The 19,741-nt window shown below is 33.4% G+C and overlaps 1 protein-coding gene across 2 annotated transcripts; it reads left to right on the forward strand.

Moving 5' to 3' along the window:
- Positions 1-3,710: 3,710 nt before the first annotated feature.
- LOC126725724 (PX domain-containing protein EREX) lies at positions 3,711-19,320 on the forward strand. 2 transcript variants are annotated; one of them, XM_050430583.1, is made up of 10 exons: positions 3,711-4,185; positions 5,088-5,198; positions 6,174-6,272; positions 6,603-6,689; positions 8,617-8,725; positions 8,881-9,665; positions 11,474-11,638; positions 11,733-11,975; positions 16,347-16,565; positions 18,847-19,320. In XM_050430583.1, exons 1-10 carry the CDS (start codon positions 3,919-3,921, stop codon positions 19,120-19,122), a joined length of 2,361 nt encoding a protein of 786 aa, XP_050286540.1. In that variant the 5' UTR covers positions 3,711-3,918; the 3' UTR covers positions 19,123-19,320. The 2 variants fall into 2 exon arrangements, with proteins under 2 accessions (XP_050286540.1, XP_050286541.1); XM_050430584.1 differs by having other exon boundaries at positions 3,923-4,185; positions 6,182-6,272.
- Positions 19,321-19,741: the final 421 nt, after the last annotated feature.

Consider the following 19,741-nt stretch of genomic DNA (forward strand, 5'->3'; position numbering starts at 1 on the left):
ATTCAAAAGACAATTCATACTCTTTTGCAATGGAATGAGAGTAAGTAAAGTTTTGGGCTAAAGACCAAGTGTTAACCATGGGCCACCACCATAGTGTCTACTATGACAATAGCCACATCCCCATTAGGACTGCTAAGATTAGACATGGTCCACAAACTCGACATAAAATTAGTAGGTTATGGGTTGAGGCTTAATGGGTTTGTGTCATATTCGAGTTGACATGATTGACTCGTTTAATAAATGGGTTGGGTTGGGTTAGTATCCATCACTTGGAATCCGTTTGACTTGTCTAACCCGTTTAATTAAATGACATTTTACCAATATACCCTTCAAACCCTAGGTAAATAAACTTATTAGTTGTTATGGTTTATTTTCTTTAACATATTATGATTGATTATTTGTGATATTAAGATATGTTTTAGCTTTGAATGATTATTTGTGATCTTGAGATATGCTTTAGTTTTGAATTTTATATTAAAAATATTTATTTGTTTGGTTTTTCATAATTCATATCAATTTGGTAAAAACTAAAATTAGTTTTTCTTTTCTTTTCATTTTGATAAAATCTGATAAACAGGTTGACACAATTAATTTGTTTAATAAATGAGTTGTGTTAGGATTGAGAAATCCTTACCTGTTTAATAAACATGTTGGGTTAGAGTTGACTCATATAGTCGAATACTAATAAGTCAACATGACACAAATCCGAAACGCAAACACTAAATTGCCACCCCTAATGCATGAGTCTTAGGAGATTTTAAATCCACAATAGTATTATGAGATTTAAAGATTTTAGATAATTCATACTTGATGTTTCTCAATTAGAATTTTTTGAGAATAAAAAGAATCTTATCACATAAAACCTTCTGGGATGATTTTTCAAGCATCATCCTTGAATTTTGATGTGGGTGTCAATTTAGTCAATTAAATTACCATTTGAACAACTAACTATTTAAATATTAAGTTTATGACAAATCAAGCATTTTGTTAATATTTTCCATTAAAAATAACAAATTTAATCATGTATGTTTATAAGAAATCAAATCTTTTATTAATATCTTTCATTAAAGTATAATAAATTTAATTATATGAAACGACAAACCAATGAATTTGATTTGTCAATTGTCATGTCTTAATGTCCTTATTATGGTGTAATGGCGTCTCCAACAATTCAATGAATTTGATTGAATGAAAAGACCCCTTTTGTTAAGGAAATCTAAAAAACATGAGAAATGGATTCAAAAAATTCTTTTGATCCAGCAAGGTTTTACTGGATGCCAAAGGTAAAACAGCTTAGCACCTTTGGTTGAAATTGAAAAATAAAGTAATGTTGATAACACGAGGTTATTGCTTTTGGTCTTGGACCCTTTTTCAATTTATTTTATTTTATTTTATGTGTCTAATGCTGGTGCTCTTCAATTTGTAAAGGCTAGAAAGTTACTGCTTACTCTGGCCACTTTTCATCCATTCCATCCATATCCTTCATCTTCCATCTTGATAAATTTTGATAGATCAAATAAACCTTTTTTTAATTATTTTTTATTGAAAATATATCACACACACTTTATATTTATAAAAAGGAAAGATCATATACTCTTATACATGCTTTCATGGTATTATTTCATGACTCCATGATATGAAAACGATTTTCGGAGTTTAAAAATGACAGGCTCTTTTGTCGTATATAATCAAATGGTGTTTATTGCTTGTCATCTTTCTTTTTTTTTTTTTTTGATGAATACTTGTCATCAATCCTTCTTATTTTTAATTAAAAAAGTTTATTTATTTATTTATTTTATTTTAATATACTTCCCTATATATATATATATTGCTTGTCATCTTCACATATTTACAGAATACAGAGTCAAAAGGGGGGGGGGGGGGGTGACAGGTGTACAATTAGGATTCAGCTAGCAACAACTTTTTATTTGTTATAAACAAAAAGATGGATAAATATTTTATGTTTTCAACTTTTTAGAAATTTTAACTCAAACAGTTTGTCTCTTGACCACACAAAAATGTTGTTTAGTGAAACTAATTTTTATGAGTTTAAGGGGAAAAAAAAAACCTACTTAAAACTTATGATAAAATAATAAAATGTTATTTTCTAAAAATATAAATCCCAAAAAGGTAATTTATGCGCATTCTAAATTTAGAGTAATTTTGATTTTTTTTCCCTAATGTTTGACACCATTTTGAATTTCATCATTCCGAAGTCTTTTTACTCTTCCTACCAAACAAGAAGCCAAAGCTGAGAATTTGGCTCACAAGAGGTTGTAAGCTCAACCAGAAGACCAAGAAGGTTATTGATAATAAAGAGAGTGAAACTTAATTGGGTTGATATCTATTGGGGGAGAACGAGGGAGATTGGGTGGAGATTCATGGAGGAGAAAGGAAAAGAGAGAAGAGATAATAATTTTTTTTTGGGGGTTAAAATTTTCTTTTTATTTATCTATTTTAAAATAATGTGACATGTTTTAATTAGATTAAAGGATTTTTTTATTTTATATATTTTGATTAGAATACAAATCACACTCTTTAAGTTTGGGATGATTTTAATTTTAGTCCTTATGTGACATTTAATTGTAATGTTATTAACAAAAATGAATAAAATGATGATATTCAAAATAGTGTCAAAGATTAAGAACTAAAATTAAAATCACCCAAACTACAGTCAAATGTAAATAAGCAAATCCTATAATTTCTAGATTTCGTTATATAAATAAATCAATGACAATTTTATATATATGCCATTTTTTTTATAAGATATATTAGTTTACCTTAATTAACCTAATTTTAAATGAAGAGAAAAGAAAAAAAAAATCAATTTCCATTATGGTAAAATATAAAATATATTTATACATGTATATATAATGTTGGCACAATTACTTTTTATAATATAATGAAAATATTAATTATTTTGACAAGAATTTGATCTCAAGTCCAACTTTGCATTTCCTAAAAAAAAGAAAAGAAAAAAAAAGGTTCAACTTTACAAGTAGGGATGGCAAAAATATTTGGCCTTACCCCACTTAGTCCCATGCAGATTTTTCTAGTCCTAAAGAGGTGATGGGGGGCAAAGATAGGATTTACTCGCTTCATCTTGAATTTACATATGCATTTTTTTAATGTACTTAAATTATATATACATATAATTCAATATTTTTTATACATCTTCTCAAACTTTTTTATACATATTTTAGTTATAATTTATTTATTTATATTATGAATTCTATTACCATTTCCAAAGTACTCTCGCAGGCACACTTTCCCTTCATGTTTCATCTTTATTTCATCATTCTCATTAAAATTAGTAAAACATCTATAACCCGCCCTAATCTTGTCCATCGCTGGTTTTCCTCTTTGTGAAGAGGAGATGAGACACCCATAATCCAATTTTGCCCAACCACTTTACATCCCCTATTTAAAAGTTGAATCAAGTGGGAGGGACTTATTGTAAAATGAATTGAAAAGGCAAATTTTGAATATTTTTGTTTTGGAGGCATAAGCATGGCATTAGTCAATAAGCAAGTAAATCAAGAATTTTGTAACTCAACATGATGAAATTATAATTATAAAAAAGATATTAAAAAAAGAGAATAAAATTGGGGTGAAACTTGAAAGTTGAAACAGTAGTGCCTACTCTCCAAAGACAACTAGACAAGTAGTGGAGACTTGAGAGTTACAGATCAGATTGGCGTTAAAAGAAAGATAAATAGATGATTGGCATGTATATATAAAAAGAAGTTTTTTTAATACAAAAATAAAACAAAAAACAACGAATCATTCTCATTCATATTTGATTCTCTCTTTCGTTTTTGTTATACTATTAAACTTTCGTTTAAATCTTTAAACCAAATCACCAAAACTCAGATAGACACAAAAACGAAAAAAGAAAAAAAAAAAAACACGAAGAGAATGAATCTGTACGCACACGACCTTTCTCTGTTGGACTACAACCTCAATTTCTCCGATCCCATCCTCGAACCCTTCTCAAATTCCGCTACTACCCCTTATCCCGACGACGACGATTCCGTTGGCAACCACAAGGGCAATTCCGGTAACGAAAACAATGATATCAACAAGCAGCGCGTGGTGCGCACGCGCAGCCCTCCCCGGCACCGCCACGACGGCACGTCGCCGCTCCCTTTGGGAATGGACTGGAGTCCCCCTCCTCGCAAATGGGTACTCTCTCTTTTCTTCTTTGATCCACTTTTTAATCTCTTTTTTTTTTTTTTTTTTTTGGTGGTGGTGTTGAATTTTAATTAATGGGTTTTGTCAATTTGTTAGTAAATAGTTTTGTTTTTGAATTGGTGGAGCTGTTGTTATGATTGAATTTGATTTATGTGACTGATTTTCATGATATCGGAATTTTTTTTTAAATTTTTTAGTTTGTGGGGTTTTTATTGATTTTGTTATTATTATTGTTTTTTTTTTTTTTTTTGGAAGTTTGTTCTTGCTTTGAAGTGGCCTAATTTGGTTTATGTGTCTAAAAAAACAGTTTCCATGATTGCCACCGTGAATAATTTGCATGGTTTTTCATTTTACGGTTTTTATATACAGAATGATTGAATTGCCTAATTGATAGCTGTTAGAGATATCATTAGTAAAATATGTGTAGTGGCGAGATTGTTGATAGCCTGTGAATTCATGCTTGATTGCTAGAGAGTTATCACTTAGGACCCATTTGGGGAATGTGCGGAGGGGTGGAAAGGAATGGAATGGAAATTGCTTCATGGTTACTTCAGCTGGAAAGGTCTCTTTATTGATTAGTATTTGAATTTTGAATTTTCGCGTGTAATTCTTTAGAGGAGTTCTATATATAATGCTTGTAATATAAACCGTAAATAAGGTGGATGATCTCAAGATGGTATATATTGTGTGATGCCATTCTTGTGATTTTAATTTTTCTTCTATGTTTTCTTTTGATATTTGGTGGCTGAGGTTAGATCAGCCGGCTTAGAGGTTTCTTGCTTTTCTCAGTTGTCAATGATTTAATGCTGTACAGGCACATATTCCAGAGCTTGGAATTCAGGTTGTTATAAATCTTTCCTTTTGTGATAATATTTCCTACTTTTTGAATGTAGGACGGACGTGAAACTGTTTGGCCACTTGATTTTCATTCTGGTTGGAGTTTTTGCGTCACAATTCCTTCTTGGGTTTTCCTTTCCAAATCAAGAGGTTCAGATCCTGTGGTGGTATATATATATTTTTTTATCTAATTTTTAAACCACTCTGCTACTTTTCTGTTTGACCTTTATATTTATATATCTGCATCTCTCTTCCTGGCAGTTTCTTTTTCTTTTCTTTTTTTTGTCCTTGGACAGTTCAGTCATTCTTACACCGGTATAATACACAACTGACTACTCATGTGACATTACAGTTGTGTTTTTGAGTGTTTTACCTTAGATAACATCTATCTTTATTTGTTCTATGGTTTCAATTTTGAATAACTATAAAATTATCATTCTTGTTTGTTTCAAAGAACTATCTATAATAATAATCTAAGATTAGTTGCTATTGGTCATGCAACTTGAATGTCAAGAAACTTTTGTGGCCTTTTCTTGTCTATTTCCATCATCTTTGTCCATAACATGTCCATGTAAATCAAATGAAAGTTTGTTTCATAGGTAACAGGTTAATGCACCAGTGAGGACATGTTAATTTAGAAGGTAACAAAGACTATGGTTTTGGATAGGATAGAATGGAGTAGAAGAATACATGTGGCCAACCTTTAGCCGATTTCAAAGTTCCCCTAAAGCTTTGTTGTTGTAATAGAGAGTTGGATAAAAGCTGTCTTCTTGTTTTATCCATTTTTTTTTTTTAAATTTTAAATTGTGCTTGTTGGGTTTACATTGCTGTAATATTCTAGATTATGCATTTTTCTTCCACTCCTTTGTCTTCTATGTAACAAAAATTTCGTGAGGTACAATTTGGCATTTTAAATGATTGTGGAGACAGTTTGTTTCTCTGTTTATTGATAGTTGAGTTGTCGAATTTATTGAAGCAATGGGGATTTTCATTTGCGAATGTTAAAATGTGTGTAGTTAAGAGTACTTTAGCGAAGTTTCTGCAACTTTTAGTAGTAATGTACTTTATCTGGCTCTATGTAAATTTTGGTTTAATTGTACCCAGCTCTAGTTATTTTCTATTTTAACATTCATGGATAACAGTTTTATAGGGTTCAAGTTGGTATACAATCGCCAGAAGGGATCACCACTACACGAGGGATATTACGAAGATTTAACGATTTTTTAGAACTTTTTTCTGAAGTAAGTGAAATTTATTATTTTGTAATTCTTCAGGAGTAGTTTGTATTTGACCTATCTTCTCTTTTGAATAAAATTATTATTTTTACTTATAAAGAAAAGAGTAAGTGACTTTTTATTTTTATTTTTATTATCTTTCTTTTTATGTATCACACTAAATAGTGCCCTAATTACTTTCCTACCCTATTATATGCATTTTGTTTATTTTCCAAAAATAAAAGAAAAATCCATAAATGTTCTAACCTTTGTTGTTCACTTCTATACTGAAAGCATCATATCATTTCAATATTGTGTTTGGAGAGTATTTTCATTCTTTTACTGGCTTTTTTGTAGGTCAAAAAGGTATTTCCAATGAAAAATGTGCCCCCAGCTCCTCCAAGGAGGATTTTTAGAAGGAAGAGCCGAACTCTGTTGGAAGAGGTAGGTTACGTGCTATCTGTGGTCACTCTGTGTGTGTGTGTGTATTTTAATGATTTTACAGAACTCAAAATAATTGTGGATTACGTATACCTACCCTCTGAGACACATTATGTTAGCTATAAATTATTTGTATTTTGCAACAGGTTCTCATTATCTCTTCGTAAGTAGAATGCTTGATTGTCAGAAGTGGAAGTTTTGAGTTCTCCTATAGTTATCTGTTGTCCTGACATGCTTTAAACCTGGCAATAAAATTTAATTTTTCTAGGAGTTGAGTATTTTTGCTGAAGTTCATCAATGTTTATGGAATTGACTGTCTGATATTATCGACCTGAAACTATAAAAGGATCTGAATGTCAGCATTGGTTTAAACTTTTGCAAAAGCAGAACTACTACTGAAAACCTTATTAAACTGGAAGATTATTATTTGTAGATCCCTGCTACAAGCAGTATTTTTTGATAAAGTATTACTATTAGGTTCTTAGCATGGGGCTTCCCCTTACCTTCCATGGAAAAGCATTTGGAAGGTAAAGATTGCTTCTAAGTTCTAAGGTAGCCTTTTTTATCAAGGACAGCAGCTTGGGGAAATATCGTTACTATGGAGAATCTTTAGAAGCGGACTATAAGCATTTTTGATTGGTGCTGTATGTGCAAACTTAGTGGGGAGACAACTGACCACCTGTACTTCATTGTGATTGTGTGTGACTTATGGTCAATGGTGTTGCCTTTTTGGCGTGCTATAGGTCATGCCGAGAAGGGTTGTGGAGTTGTTGGAGTGTTGGAGTGGGGGGCTTGGGAAGACATTATGCTGTTGATGTATTGGGGGCCATGCCGAATTGTGTTCTGTTTCTGTGGACCATTTTGAGGGAGGGAACCTCTGTACTTTTGATGGGGTTGAGCATTCATCTTGGCGCTAAAATTTCATCTTTTACATACCATGTTTGATTGGTCTGCTGCCTTTAGTGGCCATTCCTTTTCTTCCTTAAAGGAATTTCTAGATTTATGTAAATTTAACGGGCTCTCCTTAAAGCACTTCCTGTGTACTTGGGGGTCTTTTTCATTTTCTTCTTAGTTTCAATGAAGTATTGTTACTAAAATAAAATTAAAAAAAAAAAAAAAATTTGAACATAGAATTTCTTGGTCTACATGATAGTAGTTTGAGAACTGTGCGACTCAAATTGTCTGAGTACATCTCACAGTGGTGCTATATTGCTGTTTGTTGAACTTTATAGTATATTTCCTTCTTTTATTAGAACACCTGTCGCACATGCTGACCTTTGGAAAACTGAAACTTCTATGCTGAAAGTTGCTTGGTTGTGCCTTTTCAACGCTAACTGAGGATTATCCAGAGGTTACATTTCACAGGAAAATGGCTTGGTCTGATGGTCATAGTCATTACTCTTGTTGCTGTTAGTTCCTGTATTGTATGAAAATTTCTGCTGTTACATAGTAGGCTTTGATGAACTTGATGATCTTAAAACTTTCCTTAATTGGGTAAATCTTATTTTTGTTTCGCTTGTGTGTTTAGGATTTGAACACGTTACTCCATGAAGCTTCTGAAAGACTGTTTTTAAATTAAAAGCATGAAAATTGTAGAAATATACCTGAAGGGATTTTTTATTTATTTTTATATAAATTTTGGACAAGCAGCTTGTGAAATGGATAATGCATGGCCTGTTTTGATTTGGCTTTGCAAATTCTAGGTTTCTTCTTTCAATTATTATGTCTAAATATTTGGTTTATGTATTCAATTATTACTCTGCAATTTGAGGGCAATGGCCCACTTGTAGAATATTAGGCTGCATCATTGTGTGCACCTACAACTATGAAATTTAATTTTTCAATATGTACGTATATAAATTTAAACATCAAGCATATTTCTCTTTGAAATAACAGTAATAATATTCTCAAATTGGTTAGCTTGTTGCAGCGAAGGTGTTCTTTGGAGGATTGGATGGAAAAACTATTGTCAGACATTGATTTATCAAGAAGTGCTCCAGTGGCAACCTTTCTTGAGCTAGAAGCTGCGGCGAGGTCTTGTAGGTGTTTCCTCAATGCATCTTGGAATCAACATTATATTAGTTTTTTAATTCTTGAAATGAAGCCATGGTGATATTGAAAGTAGAATAACTTAATAGATAATATACTCTGTGATCCATCAAAACTCATTTGTATTCTTGTATTTTTTTTTCAGCTTTCAATGATGAGAATCAGGAAATTCCAAATAATTCTTCCACTAGTGAAATGTTTCCATCATCTCTGTACCATGCCAACTCAGATGTTTCTCTGTTTGCTGATAGTTCATTCGTTGCATCAGATCTTGGTCATGATACTCCTTATGAGATATCTGAGGTTGGATCGCCAAGGCATGGAAATGATAGTTCTGCTGTTCTTGGCATGGAGAATTCAATATCTGAACAAGACTTAATTGATCCAACTGAAATGACTGCCAAATATGGCATGAATAGCAGAAAGTTCATTCAGGGGAGTCTGCAAAGATTTTCCAGGCATAGAATGCATACAGGGAATGAGGGTAACATTTTAGGCAGGGATGAAGTAATTGAGAATACTTCTAATGCTAAACCTATCCGCATGGACGGAACTGAGTTTTTTCCTGCACTAGGGGATTACAAGCTGGATGGCCATGTTCGAAGACTCTCAGCAGAGAGTGTTGGAAGTGACTTGAGTTCTTTAAGAGCTAGTGAAATATCAAATATTGGGGCAGCCAATTTATTTGGTGATTTCACCCTTGATCATTCTGAAGGTTCTGAAGCTTTGAGAAACACAGATTCTTTTGAGAATCCAAATATACAGCTTCCAAGGGATTCACTGGTTGCTCTTCCATCTGATCAACGACTTAAATTGAACAGGGTACTTGTTACCATGCAGCGGAGGCTAGCCACAGCAAAAACAGACTTGGAGGATCTAATAGCAAGATTGAATCAAGAAGCTACTGTTAGAAAATTCCTCACAACGAAGGTATATATTATAACAGTTATACACTTTTTTTACCTATCTAAAAAAAATGTGATTCTGTTTCTTCAATGTTCATTTCCCAGTTTTTTGCCCCTTTCTAGTTCAAATAATCAGCATTGGGCTATCCAATAGCTTCAGCGTGTTTCTCAACGTTAAAATTGGGATAATATAAACTTTATTTCCTCTTCCCAAAAAAAAGTGGGGGGGGGGGGGGGGGTACGGCTGCCTACCAATCACTCCCCCCAAAGCCCACAAAAGTGGGAGTTTTGTCATTTGTGCACTAGGTATGACCATTATTTCTATTTTGGTAAGAAGCATGAAAATAGCAGACTGTTTTATTATGATCTAGTTGTGCCATACAAGTATTTTGTTTGAGCATATGTTACTTGTCTCTTCATTTTTTTGGAAGAATTTGAATTTAGATGGAAGTTTTCTTCTACCTAGTACTCTGTTTTTCTATTGATGTTGGTAAATTTAGATCTTTGCAAGTCCTAAAACGAATCAATTTCTAACTTCTAAATGCTTATTTTGGTCTTGAATGTGGCAAACAAAAAAATTATACATCTTTCTTATTTATCAAAAAAAAAAAAAAAATGTGGCAAACAAAGAATGTCCTTCATATAATGCTGTCTTAATCTGTTTTTGATAGCCACATTGAGACTTGAGAGACATCATATGGTTAGATGTGTATGGAAACATGAGCTTGATTAAAATTTATTTGATCATGTGAAATGAGCGTCGTGGTTGTTGATCCATTCTTTTAGTTTTATCCTGTACCTTACCAGAAGGATTAGGTGAAGCCTCACCTGATGGACCATCTGAGATAAACTGTGGATGTGGCTTTTTTATCCTTAAAATATATTTTCTGTTTACAGAATTAGAAAACATGGACATGGGCTGAACTAATATTATTGCAGGTTATTGGACATGACATCAGGCAATTATTTTAAATGAGTCTTATTCACTAAATGGACCTTTCTTCATTGCAGATTTTATTTTTACGCATCCTAGTCATTATGAGTAGATGTGGAATTAGTTTCCTTTTTTTTTAAAGTAAATAATCCATTGAAAAAGCACTAAAGGGGCACAACCCAAGAACATGGCTAGTATACAAAGGAATGCCTGAAGGGAAAAAGGTTACCAGGCATGGGATTAGTAATGCATTTTCAGAATTTAGGTTTGTTCAATGTAATATGACCAACTATTTTTTATGGTACCGAATGTTACTATTAAGAAGTAACATATCCATAAAGTGAGTTGTTGAAATGAGAATGTTAAAAATGGATAATTAGGAATACACGAAAAGATGAGATTCAAAACAAGAAAATCTGCTTAAAGATAAGGGTAGTCCCTGTAGATGAAAAGATGAGGGAGAGCCACTTTGGATGGTTTGGTCATGTTTAGAGAAGAGAGGTTAATAAACCGGTAAAAAAGAGTGAGTTGATCCTAGTTGAGGGAATAAAAAAAAAGTATAGGAAGGCCAAAAATAATATTAGTAGAAGTTATAAAAAATGACATAAAGAATGACTTCAAATTGAATAGAATGAAAGAAGAGAATACATGTGGCCAACTAATTACTCTATTGAGTATCCATCGCCATCCCCAAAAGATTTGGGACTAAGGCTTTGTTGTTGTTATTGTTGTCAATGCAATTACTTTATCTTGGTATTGACCTTGATTTTGTGGGAAGTTCTCTTTATCACAGTTACAATAGAACTTTGTTGATTTTAATTAAAAAAAGAGTGAATGCAAATCTAATTATGACTATGTAACATACTTCAAGATCAATTTATGGGGATATTCTTTTATAGGTCAAAGATTTGGAAGTGGAACTTGAAACTACTAGACAGAATTGTATAGATAACATGCAGCAGGCGGTTTTAACTGAAAGGGAAAGATTTACTCAAATGCAGTGGGATGTGGAGGAGCTTCGGAGTAAGTGTTTGGAGCTGGAACTAAAATTGAAAACTGAACAGGTATTTTATTTCCTACCATTATCATTTAATTGGATCTCCTTGTCATTTTTATTTTTGAGGGGCTTTCAGTTAATAATGTGGAACAATGTTGCAGGATGAAAAGGTACGTGCTGAGTCAACAAAAAATGCAGTCATTCAGGAAAACAAAATGTTGATGCAGGAGTTAGATGATGCTAGAGAACAGATTGAGAACTTGCAGAAACAGCATGAAGAGTTTGAGGTGAAATCAAAGGCAGATGTAAAACTGCTTATTAAAGAAGTCAAATCTCTTCGAAATTCCCAGTTAGAATTGAAGCAGGATCTCAGCCGTGTAATGAAAGAGAAATTAGAATTAGAGGTAACATCCTTTTTGTTTATGTACATACATTATTATAAAATGAAGATTCTGTTTCTATCATATGTCTTGATGTAACATTTTCATTTTAATATTTCCTGATTCTTATTGATAATTTGTAATTGGTGTATTTCCCCATGCACTAGAATTGCCCCCTTATGGGTTTGTCTTTTTATAGTGAATTACTTATTAAAAAAGGTTTATTAGTTTTTATATGTATAACCAGCAAAGGAATTTTTTTTTTGGTTTAATTACACAGTTGGTCCTCAAACTGTGACTCTTGTTTCATAATCGTACTTGTCCTTTTAAGTGTTTCATTTTAGTCCTTACTTTTAAAATCATTTAAAAAAAAAATTCTTTGCTGTTAACTTGTTAACGAAAATGTTGATGTGGCAAATGTTTTGTTTTATTTAAAATTAATTCTTAAATGAAATGTGTTGACGATAACAACAAAGCCTTAGTACCAAATTTTGGGGTTGGCTATGGATCCCCAACAAATTAGTCAAGGTCAGCCACTTGCATTCTTTTTCTCCATTCTATTCTTTCTAAAGTCATATTATTTGTTGCTTCTTTTATTTTTGATATGCATATTATCTGTTGCTTCTTAATTGGCATGTCCTGTTGTACTACTACTAATGTTATGTTTTGTCTTCCTATACTTGTTTTCATTTCCTCAAGTTGAATCAACTCACAATTTCTTATTGATGCATTTGTTGCTCGCTTTTGAACATGCCTAGACCATCTCAAGTGACTCTCCTTTATTTTTTTCATCAGTATGAGGCCACCCCTATTTATAAGAGGATTTTCTCATTTCAAATCATATCTTTCTATGTATATACTCATCCATCTTAACTTTCTCACTACATCTACACTTAAATTATGAATATGTTGCTTCATGACAACCCAACATTCACTACCACAGAGCATAGCTAATCTTATAGCATAATAGCAATCTTATAAAATTTTCCCTTTTAACTTAACGGTTATAATATGCTAGGATCACATTATTGAAAAACATAATTTTGCGTCTCATACAAATCAAGCTGCGGAAATTAATGGATCTACTTTATTCATGTGAGATAACATGGAATACCTGAATTTTAGAAACATAATAGAATGGCGTACCTTGTAGTGAAATTCAAGACAAAGAAGAAGATTGAACTTGGCAAGACCTTCAATCTTCACCCCAATTCCACATATGCTCAAGGTGTGTGGTTTCTCAATTAGTTCTGTACTCACTTTCTTTTTCTAAAAACTTGTGTTCTTTTAAAAATTGGTTTATTTTGTTTCACTCTTATGTACTAATAATTACCTAGGCAGTTATTTATTATTAAATAATTAATTGATCATATAATTGAGTTAGCCTTTTGGGACAACTCAATTGGGATATTGTGTGTGGTTTGGGATGGGACCAAAGGGGCAAATAAAGCTCTAGTTTCAATGGGCTTTGGGCTTAACTATCAACTCTTGACAAAGCCTAGAGTGCAATTATATTTATATGGTGGTATTAAATATAATTAATGGTAATTTTGGGCTTGTCAAGAGTTAACAGATAAAGTCCGAAACCCATTGAGCTAGAGCTTTATTTGTCCCTTTAGTCTCATCCCAAACACTAATTGGACTAGCCCAAAAGGTCAACCCAATTAGATAATTAGTTAGTTATTTAATAAGAGTTATTAAATAAATAATTTCCAAGGTAGTTATTAGTATGTATGAGTGAAACAAAAGAAAATAGTTTTTGAAAAAGAAGACAAGTTTTCAGAAAGAGAAAGTGCATATAGAACTGATTGAGAGACCACATATCGTGGGCATATGTGGAATTGGGGTGAAGATTGAAGGTTTTCCCAAGTTCAATCTTCTTCTTTGTTTTAAATTTCACCACATCAAGGTACGCATTTCTATTCTTTGTCTCTAAAATTTAGATATTCGATGTTATCTCACTTGAATGAAGTAGATCCAATATTTTCCGCTGCTTGTTTTGTGTGAGATGCAAAACTATGTTTTCCAACAATTGGTAAATAATAGCAATTTAATAAAAATTTCCCTTTTATCCTATGATTCACATCCACTTCAATCTCTCAATAATTAACTTTCTTGCTGCCCAAACAGCCTAACAAACCTCTCTCAACCAACAGCAATGTTGATGAGGACCCAAAGAAGGGACCCTCCATGAGGGGTGGTCCTTCCAATGTTTGTGGAGCAAGTGCGATGAGCTGGCGGTCCTAAACAACTCTCAACCACCACACACTGGCGGAATACCTGCAAACTTCCCCCATGGCCAAATCATTAACCCATTCGAAACTTATATTAAAGATCCAAACACCCAAAGAACAACCAAACCAATAAACCCGTCCAAATTTTGTCAAACCCAAATGAAACCCAAGGCCACAACTGCCTTGGCCAAAACCCTAGCACTCACACCAGAACTAGCTTCAGATCCATTATTGGCCAACAATGCCACTAGCAACCCAGCTTGCAACTTGCCTACATCAGATCTGTGATTATTCACACCAAGTTGAGGCTTGTTGCAAGGACATCCACAACTGGATGATAGACCCTGATTGTTGGACCACCATAGGATTTGTCACCACTTTGCTGCAAAGGATAGTGGCTGCTATGCCACTGGTGCTGTTGAGCAGCACACTAAAAGTGTGCCAACAAAGATTTGAGGAGGCCAAGATTGAAGCATCACAAGGCCGAGATTGAGTTAGAGAGTGAAAGAGTTGCTGGGGATTTCATTACTTCCCCAACTTCTCTCTCTCTCTCTCTCTCTCTCTCTCAAATCACCTAAGTTCATGCGAGTAGCATGTTAACTTATTTTGTTGATTTGGCCTTTTTCTTTCCCTTCGCTTTATTTAGATATACATGTAGGCTCCATGTCATCTATTTAACTCACGTCAACACCATGTCATTTAAAAATTATTTTTAACTACACATTAGCATTTTCTGTTACTGAGTCAACAGCAAGGACTTTTTCGAAATGATTTAAAAATTGTAAGGACTTAAATGAATCATTTAAAAGTATAAGGTTGAGTTTGAAGCAAGATGTAAAGTCTGAGGTCTAAATGTGCAATTAAACCAATAATCTTCTTAGATTTAAAAAAGAATGCAAGGCTGGAGTTATGGTCTTAATTCTCAAATTATGGCCGTATTTCCTTGAAACTAGGCTATAAAATGAACCAAGCAGCTTGTGAGCAGCTCAAGTTTCACTTTTTATGATGTTAATTTGGGATCATTTATTAATTAACTGAACCAAGCTCAATCTCAATTGGTTAACAAAATAAGCTTGTTCAAGGCTATTCTTGGCTTGATATGTTTATGAACACTAAAGATAATACTTTCAGTGGTTACTATATGTTACTATTTTTTTTTTTTTTGGGTTAAAAAATGTGTCTATATATGTCTTGTTTTATAAATACTATTGCTAAGTTTTTATAAGCATTTGTATGAAGTTAATTTTTTTAACCAATTTAACAGAGCCCATGAACAAGCTCTCAAGTTCCTTCGGGAAATTAACAAACCAAGCTTGAACTTCTACACAAGTCCAGCCTGAGTTCTCTAGCTCTTTTTTACAAGCTTGAACACCTTAGTTCAGTTTGGCTTGTTTACCACCCTACATGAGACAATACATGTTCAGGGGTTTATTGCCTGGTGGTTGGGTCTGCTGTGGCTTTTGGTGAAGAAATGTGAAGTAAGATTTAGTAGAAGTATTTGATTGAAGGGTCATAACCATACAGACTAACCAAATGAGCAATTTTTTAAAAATAATTTTTTTAATTGCATTTGTTATTATTATTGATTGATTGATTGATAGATAAGTACATACTTTTTTTTATTTTATTTTATTTTATTTATTTATTTAAAGTTTTATTCATTGATAAGTTAGTTACACACACCCAATGGGGCGGGCTTTAACCCACGACCTTGACCTCTATATAAGGAGAGGGGGTGCCAGTTGAGCTAGGGCTCATTGGCAACAATTGCTTTATTAGGTTTAGAAACAACCAAGACCAACTAAGCAAATTCTTTAGTTTTAGAAACTTATCATGTATCAAACAACAAATGGATAGAAATTCTACTTTTCTGAGATTAGGAGACAACCAATTGATTGGGTTACACATACATAGGTGCCCACACAGACTACACCAAAAGCACCATATAAAAGACCAGACAACAAAGTCTTTTGGATATTCAAATATTTGATCTCTCACTAGTGCCTAATATGTCAAACTAATTCCCAATCAGGATGTAACTGTTTCTGGTTAATAACTTTGTCTTGCTGATTGGGTTGTGTCTAGACTTTCAGTTGTTGCTAATTCAGAACATTTGCAAAACCCATCTGTTTCATGCTGTTGTTTCTTGTGTATCTTTCAGAGATTTCTTCACAAGGAAAGGCAAAGAATGGAGCTTGCTAGTACTGCTAATGCAAAGTTGCTGCATGAATGTGGAATTCTTCGTGATAGGCTTCAAGAATGTAGTGTTAATTTTCTTGTTGAAGAGGAAGATAAATTAATTGTGGACACTTCATTACCATCTGATGCAATAGATCTGTTGACAACATCTGACAATAGAATTGGTCTCCTACTAGCAGAGGTATCTTTCAAACCTTGAGTCAGTGCTCTCTTTTGTTTGTTGTAATGTCCTTGGCAGTCTAAATTTTGAAGACTGGTGTTAAGAGATTATTTTGGGTGCGAAACTTTTTCATTCTCTGCTTCTCTGTTTGTGTGTGTGTGTTTTGCTAAGCATAAATAGGAGGGATCAAACCTAGATATTAACCCCACAAAGGCGGCTGCTATTTTTTATTTTTACTATAATAATTTTCTTCTAATTTTTGTCTCTGCACTCATCTGTGAGGGTACATGATTTTTATTGACAAAAATCATTTTGTACTTGCAAGCACATGATTAATGGCTAAGTGTCAAGTAATCACTAATTCATGTGGCATGCTAGCAGGTTCAACCATTAAGTTGGTGGTTGGACCACATGATAATATATAATAAATTGTTTTAATATGAAGGGTGTATATGTTATTGTCTTTACATCTAACATAGTTATACATCATGTGTTTATGTGTTATGTAAATTTACTTGTGAACATGTACAAATATGTATTATGGTGGCTATGTATGTATGGGAATATGAAGGTGAGCTGCATAGCGTTTATGTGCTGTTGCTTCCTTAAAACGTTTTATTTTCTATGTTACAAAACTACTCAGCTCACCTGGCTAGTCAAGCCCCATAAATTTAGATCTGTTCTGCTTGGCTGGTTTGCACCTGTACATTCCAGTTTGATCTGGTTCAAATAACATTTCTTTGTTTTGGAGTTTCACTTTCTTTTTAAAGTTTTTTTTTTTTTTTTTTTTGGTGGGTGGTTTTGGTTGGGGGGGGGGGGGGGGGGGGAGGTGTGTGGGACAGAATATTCACTTGGTTGTGAATTTGCTATTGTAGGGTATTCAACTTACATGTATGCCATTCATTAATGAAAAGAGCCTGGATTATTGGCTATATCAATTAGCCAACATTCAGACTTCAGGTCCACTGAGATAATAAATTTCTGACCAAATTGCCAAGAGCCTTGTAGCTCCAATTGGTTGATGCCTCCTGGTGATCCAGCGATCAAATCCCCCCTCCCCTATTGTAACTATTAATTTATATAAAAAAAAAAGAAATACATTTCTGTCTAAATTATTTGGCATCTGGGTATATGGGTCCCCTTTACGATAGTCCAGCATTCTGTGGAAACTGGAGGTTCTGGGTATATGGGTACCCTTTATGACAGTCCAGTATTCTGTAGAAACTGGAGGTTCTGTTTGGACTAGAGTTACAGTTCATCTGCTTCTATCGGTACTAAAATACCACCAAGTTCTACATTTGGCATTAAGCCTGCGAGGAAGTATGGTTATTTACTATTTAAAAAAATTTAAAGAAACTGGACTGTAAGTCTAGCACATTCAGAACTGGTGTTGTCCTTGTATGTATACATATAAACTGGGATAACTGTCCAGCAAATTTATGTCTGGTTCAGTCTTGGTTTTAATATGCTAATGGTTATTAGGGAACAGGCTAGTGATTTACATGTTCAACTTGTTTCTTTTTGAGAATGTCCTGGTTCTCCCACCCAGGCACCCACCCACCCCCACACACAATTTACTGGTTTTGCTGGTGTACTGACATCATTATTACTAGCTTGTGAAAGAAAAAGGGGTAGTTTGTCAGTTTTTGCTAACTAGGTTTTGTTTGTTCTTGTCGTTGGCAACTTGGCTTAAAATGGCTGATGCCTTCTCGCCATTTTCATCTTTATCTGACATGTGATGTAGTCTTTGAGTGAATTTAATGACAATTTTCAGACGATGGTAGTATCTCGGTATAAAACAGTAGTTAAAACTCTGCTTGTTCTTCTGTCAATGCGCAGTTCCTTCAATTTTTTCTCTCTAGCCTAGAAATGGGAAAATCTCAACATGTTATTCATATGTCTATATCCTTTTCTGTTATAAAGAAAACCCAAATTGTGTGTATTGCGTGTACTTGAATGCTGTGGGCATGACAAGTAGAAGGGTGATCACTTTCACACTTTAGAACAGCACCATGATGGCAAATTCTATGCAGTTCTTGCTTAATATTTTAAATGTCTTTGTATTTATTTAAAGCACTTGGGCGCATTTCAGGCTGATAAAAAACGAGAACTTATTATGTAAAAAAAGAAAAAAGAAATGAGAAGTTATTAATGTAAAAAAATCAAATTTAATGAGTGCAGATTTCAAATGTTATTTGAAAATATACTTTATTATTTATTTTAATGCTACATCTTATTTCTTCTATCGAACTGCGTATTTGAATTCTGACTTGATTTCAAATGGCTCATAAATTTGGAACAGGCACAACTCCTTGCCCAAGATGTGGAAAATGCCGTTGCAGCATTGGACGAAACTCAAAGTGTAAATGGCAATAATAAAAGGACAACTGATGATGAGTTGAGAATAATGCTGGCGGATGTATTCGTTGACAATGCTACATTAAGAAAACAGGTGAACTCGGTCATCCGTTGTGCCCTAAACACAACTTTGAAGTCAGAGAAAGATGATGATGATGATGAGGAGGAGGAGGAAGTTCCCGTCAGAAAAACTGTTCTAAGCAAATTTTTAGAAAGATGAAATAGTCGAACTTGTAAATTAATATTTGTTTATTACTTTGTATGGAAGATTCTACTTTACCATCATAGTAAATGCAATAGAAGGTCATCTAATTTTATAGTTCCATAAGAGGTCTGTGCTTGAATAACATTGTTGTATCATATTGTTTTCTCAAATATATTAATTTAAGAAGCATAGAGGGACTAATTTACAAAGCAATATCTTTTTTGCAAACTTCACTGATTTGTGTAAAATAACTGCTCAAAACTTTTTATTTAGCTTTGTCAAATAATCTAACTGTCCACCTTAAAGCCCTCTTTAGTGCTCTGCTGCTCAGTTTTCTAATAACCTAAAAACAAAAATAAACAAAATAAGCTGCATAACTCACTGTTGTACTGTGAAAAAAAGTGAAACTTTAAAATTTCTACCTACAAAATAAACAAAATAAGTCGCGTAGTGTAAGCCGAAGCAAATGAACTAGCCATTGTGGCTGGGGATTGTATTTGTTACCTGATCTGGAATCTTGTGTGGAAAAGCTTTTGTGGAATAGGGATTGTGTTTGTTAAAAGGAAATTCACAGAAAAATAATCTTGGCTTTTGCTTCTTAGGGGGAAATGATGGATCTACATTAAGCTTATGA

The sequence above is a fragment of the Quercus robur genome, chromosome 5, assembly GCF_932294415.1.
Source record: "Quercus robur chromosome 5, dhQueRobu3.1, whole genome shotgun sequence".
NCBI lineage: Eukaryota > Viridiplantae > Streptophyta > Magnoliopsida > Fagales > Fagaceae > Quercus > Quercus robur.